Source organism: Hippopotamus amphibius, chromosome 3, assembly GCF_030028045.1.
Source record: "Hippopotamus amphibius kiboko isolate mHipAmp2 chromosome 3, mHipAmp2.hap2, whole genome shotgun sequence".
In the NCBI taxonomy this organism is placed as follows: Eukaryota; Metazoa; Chordata; class Mammalia; order Artiodactyla; family Hippopotamidae; genus Hippopotamus; species Hippopotamus amphibius.
Window position 1 is genome coordinate 134,205,035 of NC_080188.1, and position 14,298 is coordinate 134,219,332.

Genomic DNA, 14,298 nt, shown 5'->3' on the forward strand with positions numbered 1-14,298 from the left:
AACAACCAACTGGGGATTGAGTAAAAAAATAGGAATCCTAGACTCTCAAACTATCCAGTTTCTTTTTTTTTTCTTTTCTTTTTTTTTTTTTTGGTGAGGGAGGTAGTGGTGGTGGGAGGATTAAATCAAATCTTTTAGGGGGAGGGTTCAGCTCTGGGCTTTCATGGATAAAACACTAAAGATCAACTCCATGTGTGTGACCCAACTGTCCTGGAAGCTCCAATTGGAAGAGAATCGAAAGCCTTAAGTTGTGCTCATAGCTTCAGCTCAAGTAAGAAAAATGAGGTGGGGGTCACAGGGTGGGGACCAAGTCTTAGATGGAAGAAGGGGAGGGTTGGGGATGGATGCAGTGAGGGATACGGCAGAAGGGAGCTATGTCTTTAAGTCTGTCCTATGGTTATACATATTTTTTCTTCTATGAATGGGTTTTGCTGTAAATTATAGCTTTGCCTGTGGTCCCTTGGGTCAAAAGAAATAGTCTCTAAACAGAAAACAGCTCTGATTGGTGACTTTCCTTCTTCCCTCCCCAGCCCCCTTCCTAATTGAAACCAAATGTGCAATATACTGGATGCTGGGATCTCTGGCGCTTTCCCAGGAATCCTCAGAATGTGAGGTTTCTCTCAAAGGCATCTTGCATCAGCCTGTGGATGTATGCCTACCACCGGGCTCCTCCACCGGCAAAGTGGAAAGAGAAGCGTTTCACAACAGATTCTTCTTTTTGGGTTGGGGGAACGCAGTGGACTATAGCTCTGTTTTCTTCTTTCCAAAACTGTGCACTCCTGGATGAACGTAAGTTATGTCTTTTGGGGTGTTTTTTTTTTTCCCTTCATTTTTCTTTTTTCTTTTCTGAAAATGAAAGCTCTCATATCCTTTTCCTGGTGTCTAAGGAAAAGTTTTAAAAAGGAGGCAGAAGGGGGTTTCAAGTCAGGCGAGGAAGCGAAGGGAATGGGGCACCCTAGACTCGAGAAATCCAAAGATTTCACATTTTGGGGGGGCTGGATTTATGTTATGGAGAGAGGAATAAAGCACTACTAACCAAAGAAGACTGAAGCAAAATAAACGAATCCATCGCAGCTGCAAGGTACAATAAACAGCGTTCGCAGAGTTGGAACTGTTGGCAGGCAAGACAGGCCGATCGCTGAGCTGGTTTCGGGGATGGAGGAATCCGAGCAGGGAGTTAGGTTTTTCGGCATTTAGGAGTGGTGTTTGAGGGTCCCGAGTTTGGGAGAGGACACGTTTCTGTATTTTTGATTTTTCAGGGAAGTCGCTGACTTAATTGTGAGAAGGGCAACTTTGGGCGAGGGGTGGCTTCACCCTGCGGTTGGGGTGGCGGGGCCGGGGGCCGGGTGGATGGGGAATTTTTCAGTTGGTGAAGAGCCTCCTCTTCCCCATCTCGCTGGCCTGGGTGCCTTTCCCTTTGTTGTCCAGTGACTTGGGACTGTTTGCTGTTGGGACCTCTGAGTCCTGGCTGAGGTTCAAGAGTCCCATCCAAGGGGAAAGAGCATTTTTCCAAGTGGCTGAAACTCTCCGGCCAGCCATTTGAGGCGGGAGTTCGCCCTGTTCAAGCCAGGAGCGCTTCAGCACCATTTTGCTGCCTGCTTGCCTTCTGCGTCCTTTCCCTGGAGGAACCACAGAGGCAGAGTCTGTAGGGAGCCCTAGAGGTCCCTTGTGACACCCCCATTTCACAGGTGGTGGAAGGGACAGAAAGGGGACTGACACGTTAAGGGTCACACAGCACGTTAGTCGTGACGTTGCAAATGAAATCCAAGTTCTCTTTCCTGCTCATCCAGGGCTCTTTCCACTGCATCCCTCTACGTTCATGTTCATTTCTCTCGAGGCTGAGGTGATAGAAGCAGTTGAATGAAACAAGTCACCACCCGGACATTAGTTGTGAGCAAGAGAGGATGCTAATGGTGGTTCAGTGGCAAATGGCATCTGTGCTCGTATTTGGTTGTAAAATAAGAAAAGCCAAGTGTTTGTTCGGCACCAGGCGCCACGCGCAGAACGCTACGTACATAAATTGATTGAATCCTCACAGTTCACGAGGCATTATTCCTATTTTATAAATAAGGGCATGAAATCTTAGAGAAGTGGAATGAGTTGCTTAAGGAAGTACAGCTAATAAGGTTGAAACTCACGTAAGTCTGACTCTAAACTCTGTGCTCTGAATCACTCTGCAGTAACACTTCCCTCCCCCACTGCACACGTTTGATTACTTTCCGAGTCAAATTCCACGTTTCCCTTGGCGACTGGTGACTAGGAGGCCAAGGTGTCAGGCTAGGGGAGCAGTGCAGGTCCTCTCATGGAGCCCACTTCCGCACTTGGATGGATAGTGATCCTGGTTACCAGAAAGGGGCTGCGGGCAGGCAGCTCTGTGCATTAATTCTGGGTGTTTGGTATATACTTACCTTTGTTCTGTAAAGAGCCTGGGATTTAGATTCCAAAGACCCAAGTTCACGTTCTGGCTCTACCTTTTACTACTTGGCAAAGTTGTTTTACCTTCCTGCACCTTGACCTCTGTATTTATGACAGGGGAATAACAGCAATACTTTTCGTTATTATTGTTTTGAGAGATATTGGACATGAATGTGTTCTGAAGGCTGTGAAGGGCTTCCGCACACCAGGTCTTGTGACAGTGAGCACTGGAACGAAGTGTGAGGCAGCGTCTGCCATGCTGGGCCCGTCAGGCAGGCGGTGCTGATGCTGGCGGGAGGGCCACTCTACGGGGCTGTGTGTGAAACCCTGAAATGGGTGGCCTTAGTCTTCGTGCCCATTGCTTTCGAGTGGAAGGAGTCCCTCCTCGTGGGGAATATTTCCAGGTTTCTCTCTGAAACTTTCCTCTGGTGCCTGGCTTGGCCATGGTTCCTCACCCAGTGAGCTCCATGGAGGCTGAGGGATGCTGTGATGTTCAAGCTTCCCTTGCCTTGGTCTGCACCATCTTGGACAAGGATCAGTCCACAGGTCTCACCTCAAAGGAGATGGCTTTTGAGGAGCTTCCTATCTAGTTGAGGGTAGATCCTTGACCCTGGACCTTCCTCGTGTTCCCTCCTCTGTGCCTGTCATGCGAAGGAATGCAGCTACTCCTGGGGGTGGGGGTGGAGGCCCAGCAGGTTCTGGGGAGCCCCCTGCCTCTGCTTCTGCTGAAGATCTGCTCGCTTGATAAACACTAAAGGTAAGGGAAGTGGGGAGGGTGTTCCAGGATTCTTTTATTTAGAATCCACAGGTTGTAACTCTAATAGTTTCCATGTCTGTGACATATGCAAAAATATATATTTGTCTCTTCCCTTGGTTCCTGGTACAGAGCTCCTGAAACCCTTGTAGTTTCCTAAGTGATAAGAGCACTAAGAGCATCTTTGGTTCTAATATTTGGTCTCTGACCCCCGTTCCTGACATAGAGCTCTTAAGTCCCTTGGAATTTCCTGGGTGATAGGAGTGTCTTTTGTTCTAATGAGGTGACTTTGGGTGGACTCCTGGATGGGGGCTCGTCCCCAGGAAGACCAAGCCGTGATTAGAAGCTTGGAGTTTTCAGCCCCACCTCCTACCTTTCACGAAGGGGAGCTGGGCTGGAGATTGAATTAATGATTAGTCTTGCCTACATGATGGAAATCCCCAAAGTATCAAGTGTGGGGAGCTTCTCAGTTGGTGAACACACCCGTATGTTGGGAAGCTGGTGCACCCCAACCTTGCAGGGACAGAAGCTCCTGTGCTGGGGACCCTTCCAGACTTTGCTGTATGTATCTCCTTGTCTGGCTCTTTATCTGTATCCTTTATTATATAACAAATTAGTACACATAAGTGTTTCCCTGAGCTCTGTGAGCTGGTCTAGCAAATGATTGAATCCAAGGCTGGAGGTGGGGGAGGGGTCTGAGAACCTCTGATTTGTAGCCAAGTTGGAAAGAAGTTGTGGGTAACTTGGGGACCTACTGCTTGTAATTGGTGTCCGCATTAGGGGGACAGTCTTGTGGTCCGAGACCTTAACCTGTGGGGTCTGCACTAGCTCCAGGCAGTGAGTGTGTGAATAGGGGAAAAGAGTGAGTTTTTCCTAGACAGTGTGGGAGCGCGGAGTGGGAGGGTCCTCCGCTGGAGTCTCGTCACCTCCTCACTCTCCCCAGCCTCTCCCTTAACTCACTATTTTCTTCCCTTTGTATATAACAGTCACTTCCCGGACTTTAAGTCATATGAATTATCTATCATAGGTAACAAATCCAATTCACACCTTTCCATATATTTTTAATAGACACACTAATGCCCTCCACTCCCCCAGTATGTTAATGTCACACTATTTTAAGTCAGCATTACTTCTCAGGCACGTCTTCCCAAGTTCCTTTATAAGATCCACTTTCAGGCACTTTACATCATCCCCACCTCAAACACACAACCCAAGCACACCTCTCACAGGCACATCCAGAAAGCGAACAGGCCTCTAAAGACGGACCTGCACAGCGCTACTGAGGGCGTGTGCCAGCCGACACAACACAGACACGCTGGATTCTGTGCGCCCCCTGCCCTGTGTGAAGCTGTGCGGCACATGAGTGGATCCTGTCCCGACAGTGACTGCTCAGTCCAGGGACGTGTCTGACTTCCCCAGGCCTCCCAGAGCGTCTCTGAGTTCAGCAACCATCCACAACCAGGGCAGCTACCACTGCACTGGGAACCTCGGGGAGACCTTAAGGACCAATTAAATAAGAGTATCTGAGGGTGGGATTGGGAATCCGTATTTTTAAGTGCTCCCCACGTGATTCTAACCTAACCGCTGCTGACACTTCTCCAAGTTTGTTGCCTCAGCCGTTCCTCAGTGTGGAGTAAGGGCACCCTTTATAGGACACCACCACCCCGGTGTCCTATAAAGAGTGTAACAGTCAGTGCCTCTCTCCTCTCGTTGGCATACCTCCCTCCTCTAGCTGGCTTCTTTGAGTGTGGTCAAGACTACCTCATGATGTCCACAACCTGCCTTTTCCCCTGAAGTGGACGCTTGTCCGGGCCTCAGACTCTTTGTTTTTTATTTTTTTAATTAATTAATTAATTTTATTTTTTATATATTGGCTGCATTGGGTCTTCGTTGCTGCGCGTGGGCTTTCTCTAGTTGTGGAGAGCGGGAGCTGCTCTTCATTGCACTGCGCGGGCTTCTTATTGCAGTGGCTTCTCTTCTTGTGGCGCACAGGCTTAGTAGCTCTGCGGCATGTGGGATCTTCCTAGACCAGGGCTCGAACCTGTGTCCCCTGCCTTGGTAGGCAGATTCTTAACAACTGGGCCACCAGGGAAGCCCTTTATTATTAGTTTAGCACTGCTGCTTTGGCTTGTTCGACCACATAGCACCAGCCCAGCTATTTTCCCATATCCTTCGTCCAGCAACATTCTTCCAGGCAACCATGTTCACCCACCAAAATCCCCTTCTACAAATAACGCTCCTCATAGTACTTTTGTAGTGCTTAAATTCTGGCTTTGCCACCACTCACTGGCCATGTAACCTTGGACAAGATCTTTAATCTCTCCAAGTCCCCTTTTTCTTATCTCATAGGTTTGTTATATGAAATAGGTGCCATGAGGTATGCAAAGAGGCCAGCACGAAGCTCATGCATAGTAGATGCTCTCAGTAAGTGGACGCTCACTCATTGTTACTTCTCTTACTTTTTCTGGTGGAATCTTCAATACTTTGTGGTCTAGATGCCTATCACATGTGAACCATAGAGATTGTTATCTTGGACTGATCCCTTTCATTTGAACCGTTCAGTTTGATCATGGATGTGATCTATTGGAAATTTGCTCTCTTGGATTTGAGAAGACAGCTGTCAGTTCATCTCCTTGCCCCCACTCCCTCATCCACCCCCACCTCACTTTTACTCAACCTTTCCCTTAATGCTCAAAACAGACTCGTGCATAATACTATCTTTACAAGGGAACTGAACACAAGAGTGGATTACTTGGCTAGGGGTCTGAAAAAAGAAAAAAAGAGTTGGCAGTTTGGGGCAGGTAGGGAAGAAGGGATACTATATATTATATATTGGACAAGATAATCCTATTACAGTGGAAGGATTTATTTAGAGGACAGTATAAAACTGTATGGGTCACAATTGCTACTGCTGTTGTAAGTAAATGCAAAATGCACTCAGGAAAGGGAGAGATGAGTTAAAAGAGAAATCCAGGTTTTGTGCTTCTGTAGAAGTCGTCCAGTAACTAACTCATCCCACCAAGGGCTTCAAGCTGGAGGGACCACTGGGGGAGAATTGGCCTTGACTTAGTTCACCATTTTCCCCGTCCTACTCTTAATGCCCAAGTCTTTGCCCCTTTTCTTTATCTGGCCACATTTCTCAGTAGTTTCCAACCTGTTTCTCTCCCTGATTGTTCTGGGATCCCTCGGCAATTCAAATTTTTTTCCTTGGTTTAATTCTTTTTTTTTTTTTTAGACCTTTATTGAGATACAGTTAACATACAATAAACTGCATATATTTAGAGTATACAATTTGGTATCCCAATCTCCCAATTCATTCCCCCCCAACCCTCCCCGCTTTTCCCACTTGGTGTCTGTATGTTTGTTCTCTACATCTGTGTCTCTCTGTTTCTCTGTTTCCGCCTTGCAAACTGGTTGATTTGTACCATTTTTCTATAGTCCGCATATATGTGTTAATATATGGTATTTGTTTTTCTCTTTCTGACTCACTTCACTCTGTATGACAGTCTCCAAGTCCATCCATGTCTCTAGAAATGTCCCAGTTTCCTTGCTTTTTACAGCTGAGTAATATTCCATTGTATATATGTACCACATCTTTTTAATGCATTCATCCATTGATGAACATTTAGGTTGCTTCCATGTCCTGGCTATTGTAAATAGCGCTGCAATGAACATTGGAGTGCCTGTGATCCTTGGTTTAATTCTATTCAGCAAGGATTTATGGACTACTTCCTAGTGTAAGATACTCTAACATTTTCTAATAACAATAGCTTAACAAAGGAACTGAGATGTCCAGATACCTGTCCAGGGATATTCACCAATACTAATCACCTAATAGCTACAGTGAGAGTCTCTCTAAACTTTCTCCATCTCTTTAAATTTTATTTGCTTGCATTTGGACCCGTTATGATTGAGCGGGTGTTATTCAGATATGATTTGGCTAAAAATAATTCTCTTATTTTGATTTTCTTTCTTATTTTTGCTTTCTGTCCTTCCTGTTGTGCATGAAACTATTTGATGTTTCCAAGTTCTGCAATTCTCCAAGCAATGAAGATCCCAACACTTGGTAGGTTGTCTGCTCATTAGCTGGAATCTCACTTTGGTCTGTAAGCACCAAGAAAGGTTAGGTTTGAGCCAGCTCAAGTATCACTGAGGCCTGGAAGAGCAATGAAAAGGCAGAAAGGTTCTAAAAGGTGCTGGGCTTACTTTGAAACTCCTGGGTTCAGCTAGGCTTCTCCTGGAGGTTGGCATTGTCTATAATGGGTTCACTCATTTAACTGTCTTGTGGCTTGTGTTTTGTGCCTGGCGAGACCCCAAAGAAATGTTTGACGAGTCCCTTGGACCCACTGCTCAGAGGTTAATGGTGTGTGCTCCGAGGTGTGGGTGTAACTTGGGAGGGCTTATAAGAAAAGAACCATGTGTGCAAAAGGTAGTGAGGAGAATGTGTAGTAAGTTTTGGTCTCAGCACCATCATTTTCTAGATTTTTTTTACCTCAAAGAAGTCTTTTCACTTCGGTGGTCCTCAGTTTCCCCATCTGTTTCCCTCATGGGCTGCATTGGGTCTTCATTGCTGCACACAGGCTTTGTCTAGTTGCGGCGAGCGGGGGCTACTCTTCATTGTGGTGCACCGGCTCCTCATTGCCGTGGCTTCTCTTATTGCGGAGCACAGGCTCTAGGTGCGTGGGCTTCAGTAGTTGCGGCACATGGGCTCAATAGTTGTGGCTCACTGCCCCAAAGCGCAGGCTCAGTAGTTGTGGCACACGGGCTTAGTTGCTCCGCGGCATGTAGGATCTTCCTGGAGCAGGGATCGAATCCATGTCCCCTGCATTGGCAGACGATTCTTAACCACAGTGCAACCTAGGAAGCCCCCCTCATGTATTTTTATATCCTTCTTTTACATTCAGAAAAGATAACTTGTAGGAAACTTTGTAAACACATTTGAAACTTTGAACACATTTCATAGGTAGTTAATCCAGCAAAATTTACTGTGCGCAAGATTGTCTTGGAAGTCCTCATGGGAGCGGTACGAACAAAAAGCCTTACAGGCTGTAATTTCCCAGAAGCGCATAAAGCTTAGAGGAGTGGTGAAGGTTACAAAGGCTGCTGGGGCTTGTCCTTTAGGATGTACTCTCTTGAGGTTCTGGGGAACAAGTTGATCTAAAGAAAAAAGTAGTGGGAGTTAAATTCACTCAAGAGTAGCTAATCGTTCCTCAGACAGATGTAGTTCTCATTCTAGAATGTGTACACTATATAGATTTTTAAAATTGAGATAACAGTGTTAAAATAATATCAAAGGAAATTAAAAACAAATCCCAATCCCAATAAAAATCCCAGCAAGTTATTTTGTGAATATCGACAAAATGATTCTAAAGTTTATAGGGAGAAGAAAAAGACCTAGAATAGCCAACACAGTATTGGAGGAGAAGAACAAAGTCAGAGAACTGAAATTACCTGATTTGAAGATTTACTATAAAGTTACAGTAATTAAGACAGTGTAGTATTGCTGAAAGAATAGATAAATAGATCAATGGAACAGAATAGAGAGCCCAGAAATAGATTCACATAAATATAGTCAACTGATCTTTGACAAAGAAGCAAAGGCAACACAGAGGAGCAAAGACAATCTTTTCACCAAAGACTATAACATCCACGTGCAAAAAAAAAAAGTCTAGACTCAGACCTTACATCCTTCATAAGAATGAACTCAAAATAGATCATGGGTCTAAATGGAACATGCAAAACCAGAAAAATCCTAGAAGATAACATAGAAGAAAGCCTAGGGTATGACCTTGGGTATGGTGATGACTCTTCAACACCAAAGGCACAGTCTTTGAAAGGCACAATTGATAAAGTGGACTTCATTAAAATTAAAAAGTTTTGCTTTGTGAAAACTAGTATCAAGACAATGAGACTACAAGCCATAGCTTGGGAGAACATATTTGCAAAAGACATATCTGATAGAGAACTGTTACCTAAAATATATAAGGAACTCTTAAAATTCAACAATAAGAAAACGAAGAATTCGATTAAAAACTGGGCAAAAGATCTAAACAGACATCTCACCAAAGAAGATATACAGATGGCAAATAAACATGAAACAATGTTCAACATTAAATGTCATTAGGGAATTTCAAATTAAAACAACAGGGAATTACCACTACATAACTGTTAGAATTGTCAAAATTCAGAGCACTGACAATACCAAATGCTGGTGCTGATATAGAGCAATGATAACCTCATTCATTGCTGGTGGAAATGCAAAATTGTACAGCCACTTTGAAAGATAATTTGGCTTTTTTTTTTTTTTTTTTTTTTTTTTACAGAACTCAACATATTCTTATGCATGATCCAGAAATCATGCTTGGTATTTACCCAAACAAATTGACAACTTATGTTCACACAGAAACTTACATACAGATGTTTATAGCAGCTTTACTCATAACTTCAAGACTTGGAAGCAACGAAAATGTCCTTTGGTAGGTGAATGGATAAATAAACTGTGGTATACAGACAGTGGAGTATTATTTAGCACAAAAAGAAATTAATTATCGAGCCATGAAAAGACAAGAAGGAACCTTAAATGTATATTGCTAAGTGAAAGAAGCCAATCTGTAAAGGCTACATACTCTATGATTACAACTATATGACATTCTGGAAAAGGTAAAACTATGGAGACAGTAAAAAGATTAGTGGTTGGAAGAAGTTACAGGCGAGGTGGGGATGAGCAGGCAGAGCACAGTGGACTTTTAGGGCAATGAAACTGTTCTGTTGGTGGTGGATACCTGTCATTATAAATTTTTCCAAATCCATGGAATGCATAATACCAAGAGTGAACCCTAATGTAAACTAATGGACTTTGGGTGATGATAATGTGTCAGTGTAAGTTCATCAGTTGTAACACATGTATCGCTGTGGTGAGGGGTGTTGATTGTGGGGGAGGTTGTGAGTTGTGGAGATATATGTGAACTCTCTACTTTCTGCTCAATTTTGCTGTGAACTGAAAACTGCTCCAAAAAAAGTCCCAAATCCAAAATTCCCAAAACTCTGATTTTATCCTGGCTATTTCTTTCTTATTTGAAGTCAGACCTTGTAATATAGTTCTATAATAGAGTTATAATTATTAATTTTGTTTTTCAGTTAAGTATTGCCATTTTATCTTAAACTTTAATAATATTTTATGTAATAAATCTAATGGTAGCAGAAACTTGAAATTATCGAGAAAGACTAATTTAACAGGTTTATAGCAGATATTTGGGAAATCTCTTTGTCACATCATTCAAATTATAATAACATCACTTGAAAGACTATTCATTGAAATCGTTTTAACTAATGCAACATATAGACATTCTCACTTAAAATCATGGTATGGTGGTAAGAGTGATGGGCCAGGAGTTAACAGGGTGAGATTTATTTTATTTTATTTTATTTTATTTTACTTTTTAAATTTTTTTATATATCTTTATTGGAGCATAATTGCTCTACAATGTTGTGTTAGTTTCTGGTGTACAACAAAGTGAATCAGCTATATGTATACATATATCCCCGTATCCCCTCCCTCTTGAGCCTCCCTCGCACTCTCCCCATCCCGCCCCTCTAGTTCGTCATGAAGCACCAAAAGCTGATCTCACAGGGTGAGATTTAAATTTTAACTTTGCTACCTATTAGCAGTTGAACTTTGTGCAATTATATTTTTTAACCTAATTTCACTGCAATTTTCCTGTCTGTAAAGGGCAATATAAAATTTCTACATTTTCCAGTTCAATTATGCTAATAGCTGTCTATACCAGCACCCATACCCCTATATTCACTTTCATAGTTGTGTTCAATCATTTATCTCCACTTCAGTTTTCACTCCACCCCCATATACTCTAAGTATCCTCCTCTCTCCTCTCATGTTAGCCAAATACCACCCTTTCTTAAAGGTTAGCTTAAGTTTCAGATCCTCTGGCCAGCTCAGGTCTTACTTCTTGGAATCCCTAGTTCTTCTGGTCAGTATCACCTAGTCGAGTAAGGGTCATGTCTTAGGTAATCTCTATAACTCATCTAGAGCATAACCCATACATATTTACTGAGTTCTCAAGGTATAGTATGTTAGAGACTTATTACGTGCCTCACATAGTGCTTATTTGTTGCTGGAAATTTTTTAGAGGGGAGTAACTGAAGCCCCACACACACTATCCTTTTTGTGGATTTAATTGGGCTCAAAAAATTTCTATTACTTGGTTATTCTGTAAGATTGGAATCTCAAGAGAGCCAGGCCATGGAGAAATAGTGTAAGCACTGAGCTTGCTCTCCAAAGCACTGGGTTCAGATCCTGATTCTTTTAGTTGTGAAAACTGAAGGCAGTAATGTCTTCATGAGCACAAATGTCGAGGAATAGGTAAGCTCACATCTGACGACTTGGTGTGTATTGGGTATAAAATGCACACAGGGCTCTTTTTCTTTAAGCAGTGGATAGAAAATGGTTATTCCCAGAGGGTGATGATTGTCCTTCTAGGTTTCAGGATACAGCTCCCGATTTGGTTTTTCCTGGTTTGACCATGGGCAGAGCTGGTGTCTTTCTCCTCACTGTGCTTTTTTCCTCATGGGTGTGTCCAGACCTCTGACAATAGAGGTGCTTACCTTCCACTCTTCCCTCTCACACCCAGTGGTCACTCTTCCCTGAGACCACCTTCATTAAAAAAAATTCTCATTTGATCATTTAGTGTCATGTAAAGAGTAAATTAACTGCTACTTAATATCATGCTTGGAGGTGAAGATTTTTCTAAGCCTTTTGTTCAGCCATTCATTAGCAAAGGGGTGTTAAGCTTGGATGTCAAGCTACCAATGTAAATTCTAGACCTATGCGTATCCCCCAAGGAAGTGTGAAAAGTTACTTTCTAACCCTTTTGCTGTATTTTTGGTGACAAACTTGGCTTTTGCACAGTAAAAGGTGATGGATGCTCTTTCTATTGTCTCTTCTTTACAACTTTCTGATGTTTACTCACCTCTTTTGTTTTCATGATGTAGTACTCCACACCCTCTAGAAAAGCGGGGCAGGGCTGTGCCGTTTGTTCAGCTGTAGGAAGTTCCAGCTCTAGGCTCCCAGGTGCTCCTCACTTTCATTTTCCAATTGATCAAGTCGTTGCCATCATTTACAAACCATATTCTGTCAAAGACCTCAGGAAGTCTAAAGTTATCCTATATACATATGTAAACGTCAATGACTCTGCATTTTCTAATGATCTTACAACCAGTACCTTCTTGCCTTGGGCATAAGTAATCTGGGAGAAGAAAAAAAGGAGCATTGTTTTATATAGGGCAGAAGGTCTAATTTCCAACCCTAATTTACTAAGTAGTACCGGTTTGAAAGGAATTTCCGATTCTTAGATCTAAGTCCTTATTTGAGTTGGGTAGGTTAGGACAAAGAGAAGGCTGGTGAAGAAATTCTTGGGCAGTTAAGTAGGAAGAAAAGAAGTCGGCACATAAAAATGGCTCCATATTTGTTATCAGCAGACTGACTGCAACAAATGAACCCTGGTTTTAGGTGAAATGATGCAAGTGAGGCCCCTGGATTCACTTACAATGTTGCTTTCCACGAAGGTGTTTAAAGCACTGGCAGGGGCACCTCCAATTTCTTTCAGAAATAAATTGAAATTTGGAGTTCCAAAAAAGTATTGAAACAGTCATAATGAAAAAAATAGGAACTTTACTGAATGTTCTTACAATTAATGCTACATTTAGCGTTTTTTTTTTTTTATAACAAAGTACATGGTGAGGTGGGAGTGGGGAGGTTGCTACAATATTTTCAGTGCTTGGAGCCTCTAAAAGCCTAAATCCAGCCCTTTGTAGGAACAGACGCTCTTGTCATCCACAATCTGTTCCTAAATTTACTCAGTCACCATTCCTCAGAGGTACTAGGAGAAGTACTATGATTCCTTTCAAAAATACATTCAAGTCCATCCTTACAATGAGGAGGTTACTATAGTTACCACTGCATGATTCAGTAGTAGGTACTGGGGAAAAACATCCACTCCACTGATCACGGGGTGTTAAAGTACTTTCTCGTGAATAAATGAAGGTTAGGTAAGAGTGGTGAGAAAGCATTGGGATATCTAGACCCATGTCATTTCCTTTCAACAGAACTCAGTGGTCCCCACCCCCACCACTAACCACACTCTTAAGGCCAGCTAAATGGCTTCAGGTGTAAGGTAAATGAGTTCCACATTCAAAGAACGACTACCTTCCCCTCCCCCTCCCCCTGAATAATAGCCTTGCTGGTGCTGATATGGGGTCCACTGGGCAGGTAATGAGACAGCTGCTGAGGCTGTAGGAAACTGCTGCCCTGCAGGGATGGTTTCAGTCATGGGCTTCTAAACGAGCAGATTCTCCACTGCTTCCCTTGGTGAAGAGGCAGCGGCACAGAATAGAGCAGCTCTCTAAAAAGCTTCCCTCGGGATGACCTGAGTTGGCATTCCTCACACCTGAACAATATATGGACCTATTTTACAGCTCCTTAGGATGACTGATTATTTGGACACTGTTAAAACCTGTGCAGACATACAGCTAGGTATACACTGAAATTAGGTTCCCAGACCCAATTTCCACATGTGTGTTGTATGTGTGGGGGCTTCCCATACCACACCAAACAATTCTCTGGACACCACCTGGGTGTCCTACAGTTCAAGTGAATTCTGACACTGCCCAGAGACAGCATCAGATTCCACAGGTTAAGGGTTCAGTCGTACAAGACTGCCCCCCACCCCCTCACCACAGCTCACTTCAGAGGCCCGTTGCAGGCTGTCACCTGTGCTTCTCATCTACTGGCTATAAATTAGAGGCTCCCACGACCCCCTCCTTGGGTTCGATTACTTTGCTAGAGCAGCTCACAGAACTCAGTGAAACATTTTATTTACTAGATGACAGGTTTATCATAAAAGGAGATAACTCAGGGATAGCCAGATGAAGAGATGAATAGGGCAAGGTATGGGGAAAGTGTGAGGAGCTTTTATGCCCACACTAGGCACCATGCTCCCCAAATCTCCATGTAGTCTTCAACTTGGAATTTCTCTGAAACCTGTCCTTTTGGGTTTTTATGGAGGCCTCATTATACAGGCATGACTGATTAAATCATGGGCCATTGGTGATTG

General features: G+C 43.2%; 1 protein-coding gene across 4 annotated transcripts in view; it reads left to right on the forward strand.

The window, feature by feature from the left end:
- Window positions 1-643: 643 nt before the first annotated feature.
- DDR2 (discoidin domain receptor tyrosine kinase 2) overlaps window positions 644-14,298 on the forward strand; it is a 153,526-nt gene continuing 139,871 nt past the window's right edge. For 3 of the 4 annotated variants that reach the window (XM_057727734.1, XM_057727733.1, XM_057727736.1), the window contains exon 1: window positions 644-789. Coding sequence is in view for 2 of the 4 variants with exons in the window: in XM_057727733.1 (XP_057583716.1) it covers window positions 784-789 (6 nt within the window). In the remaining 2 variants the exon portion in view is untranslated. Of the gene's footprint in view, window positions 790-9,492; window positions 9,646-14,298 lie in introns of all 4 variants that reach the window. The other variant, XM_057727735.1, reaches the window with a different exon arrangement.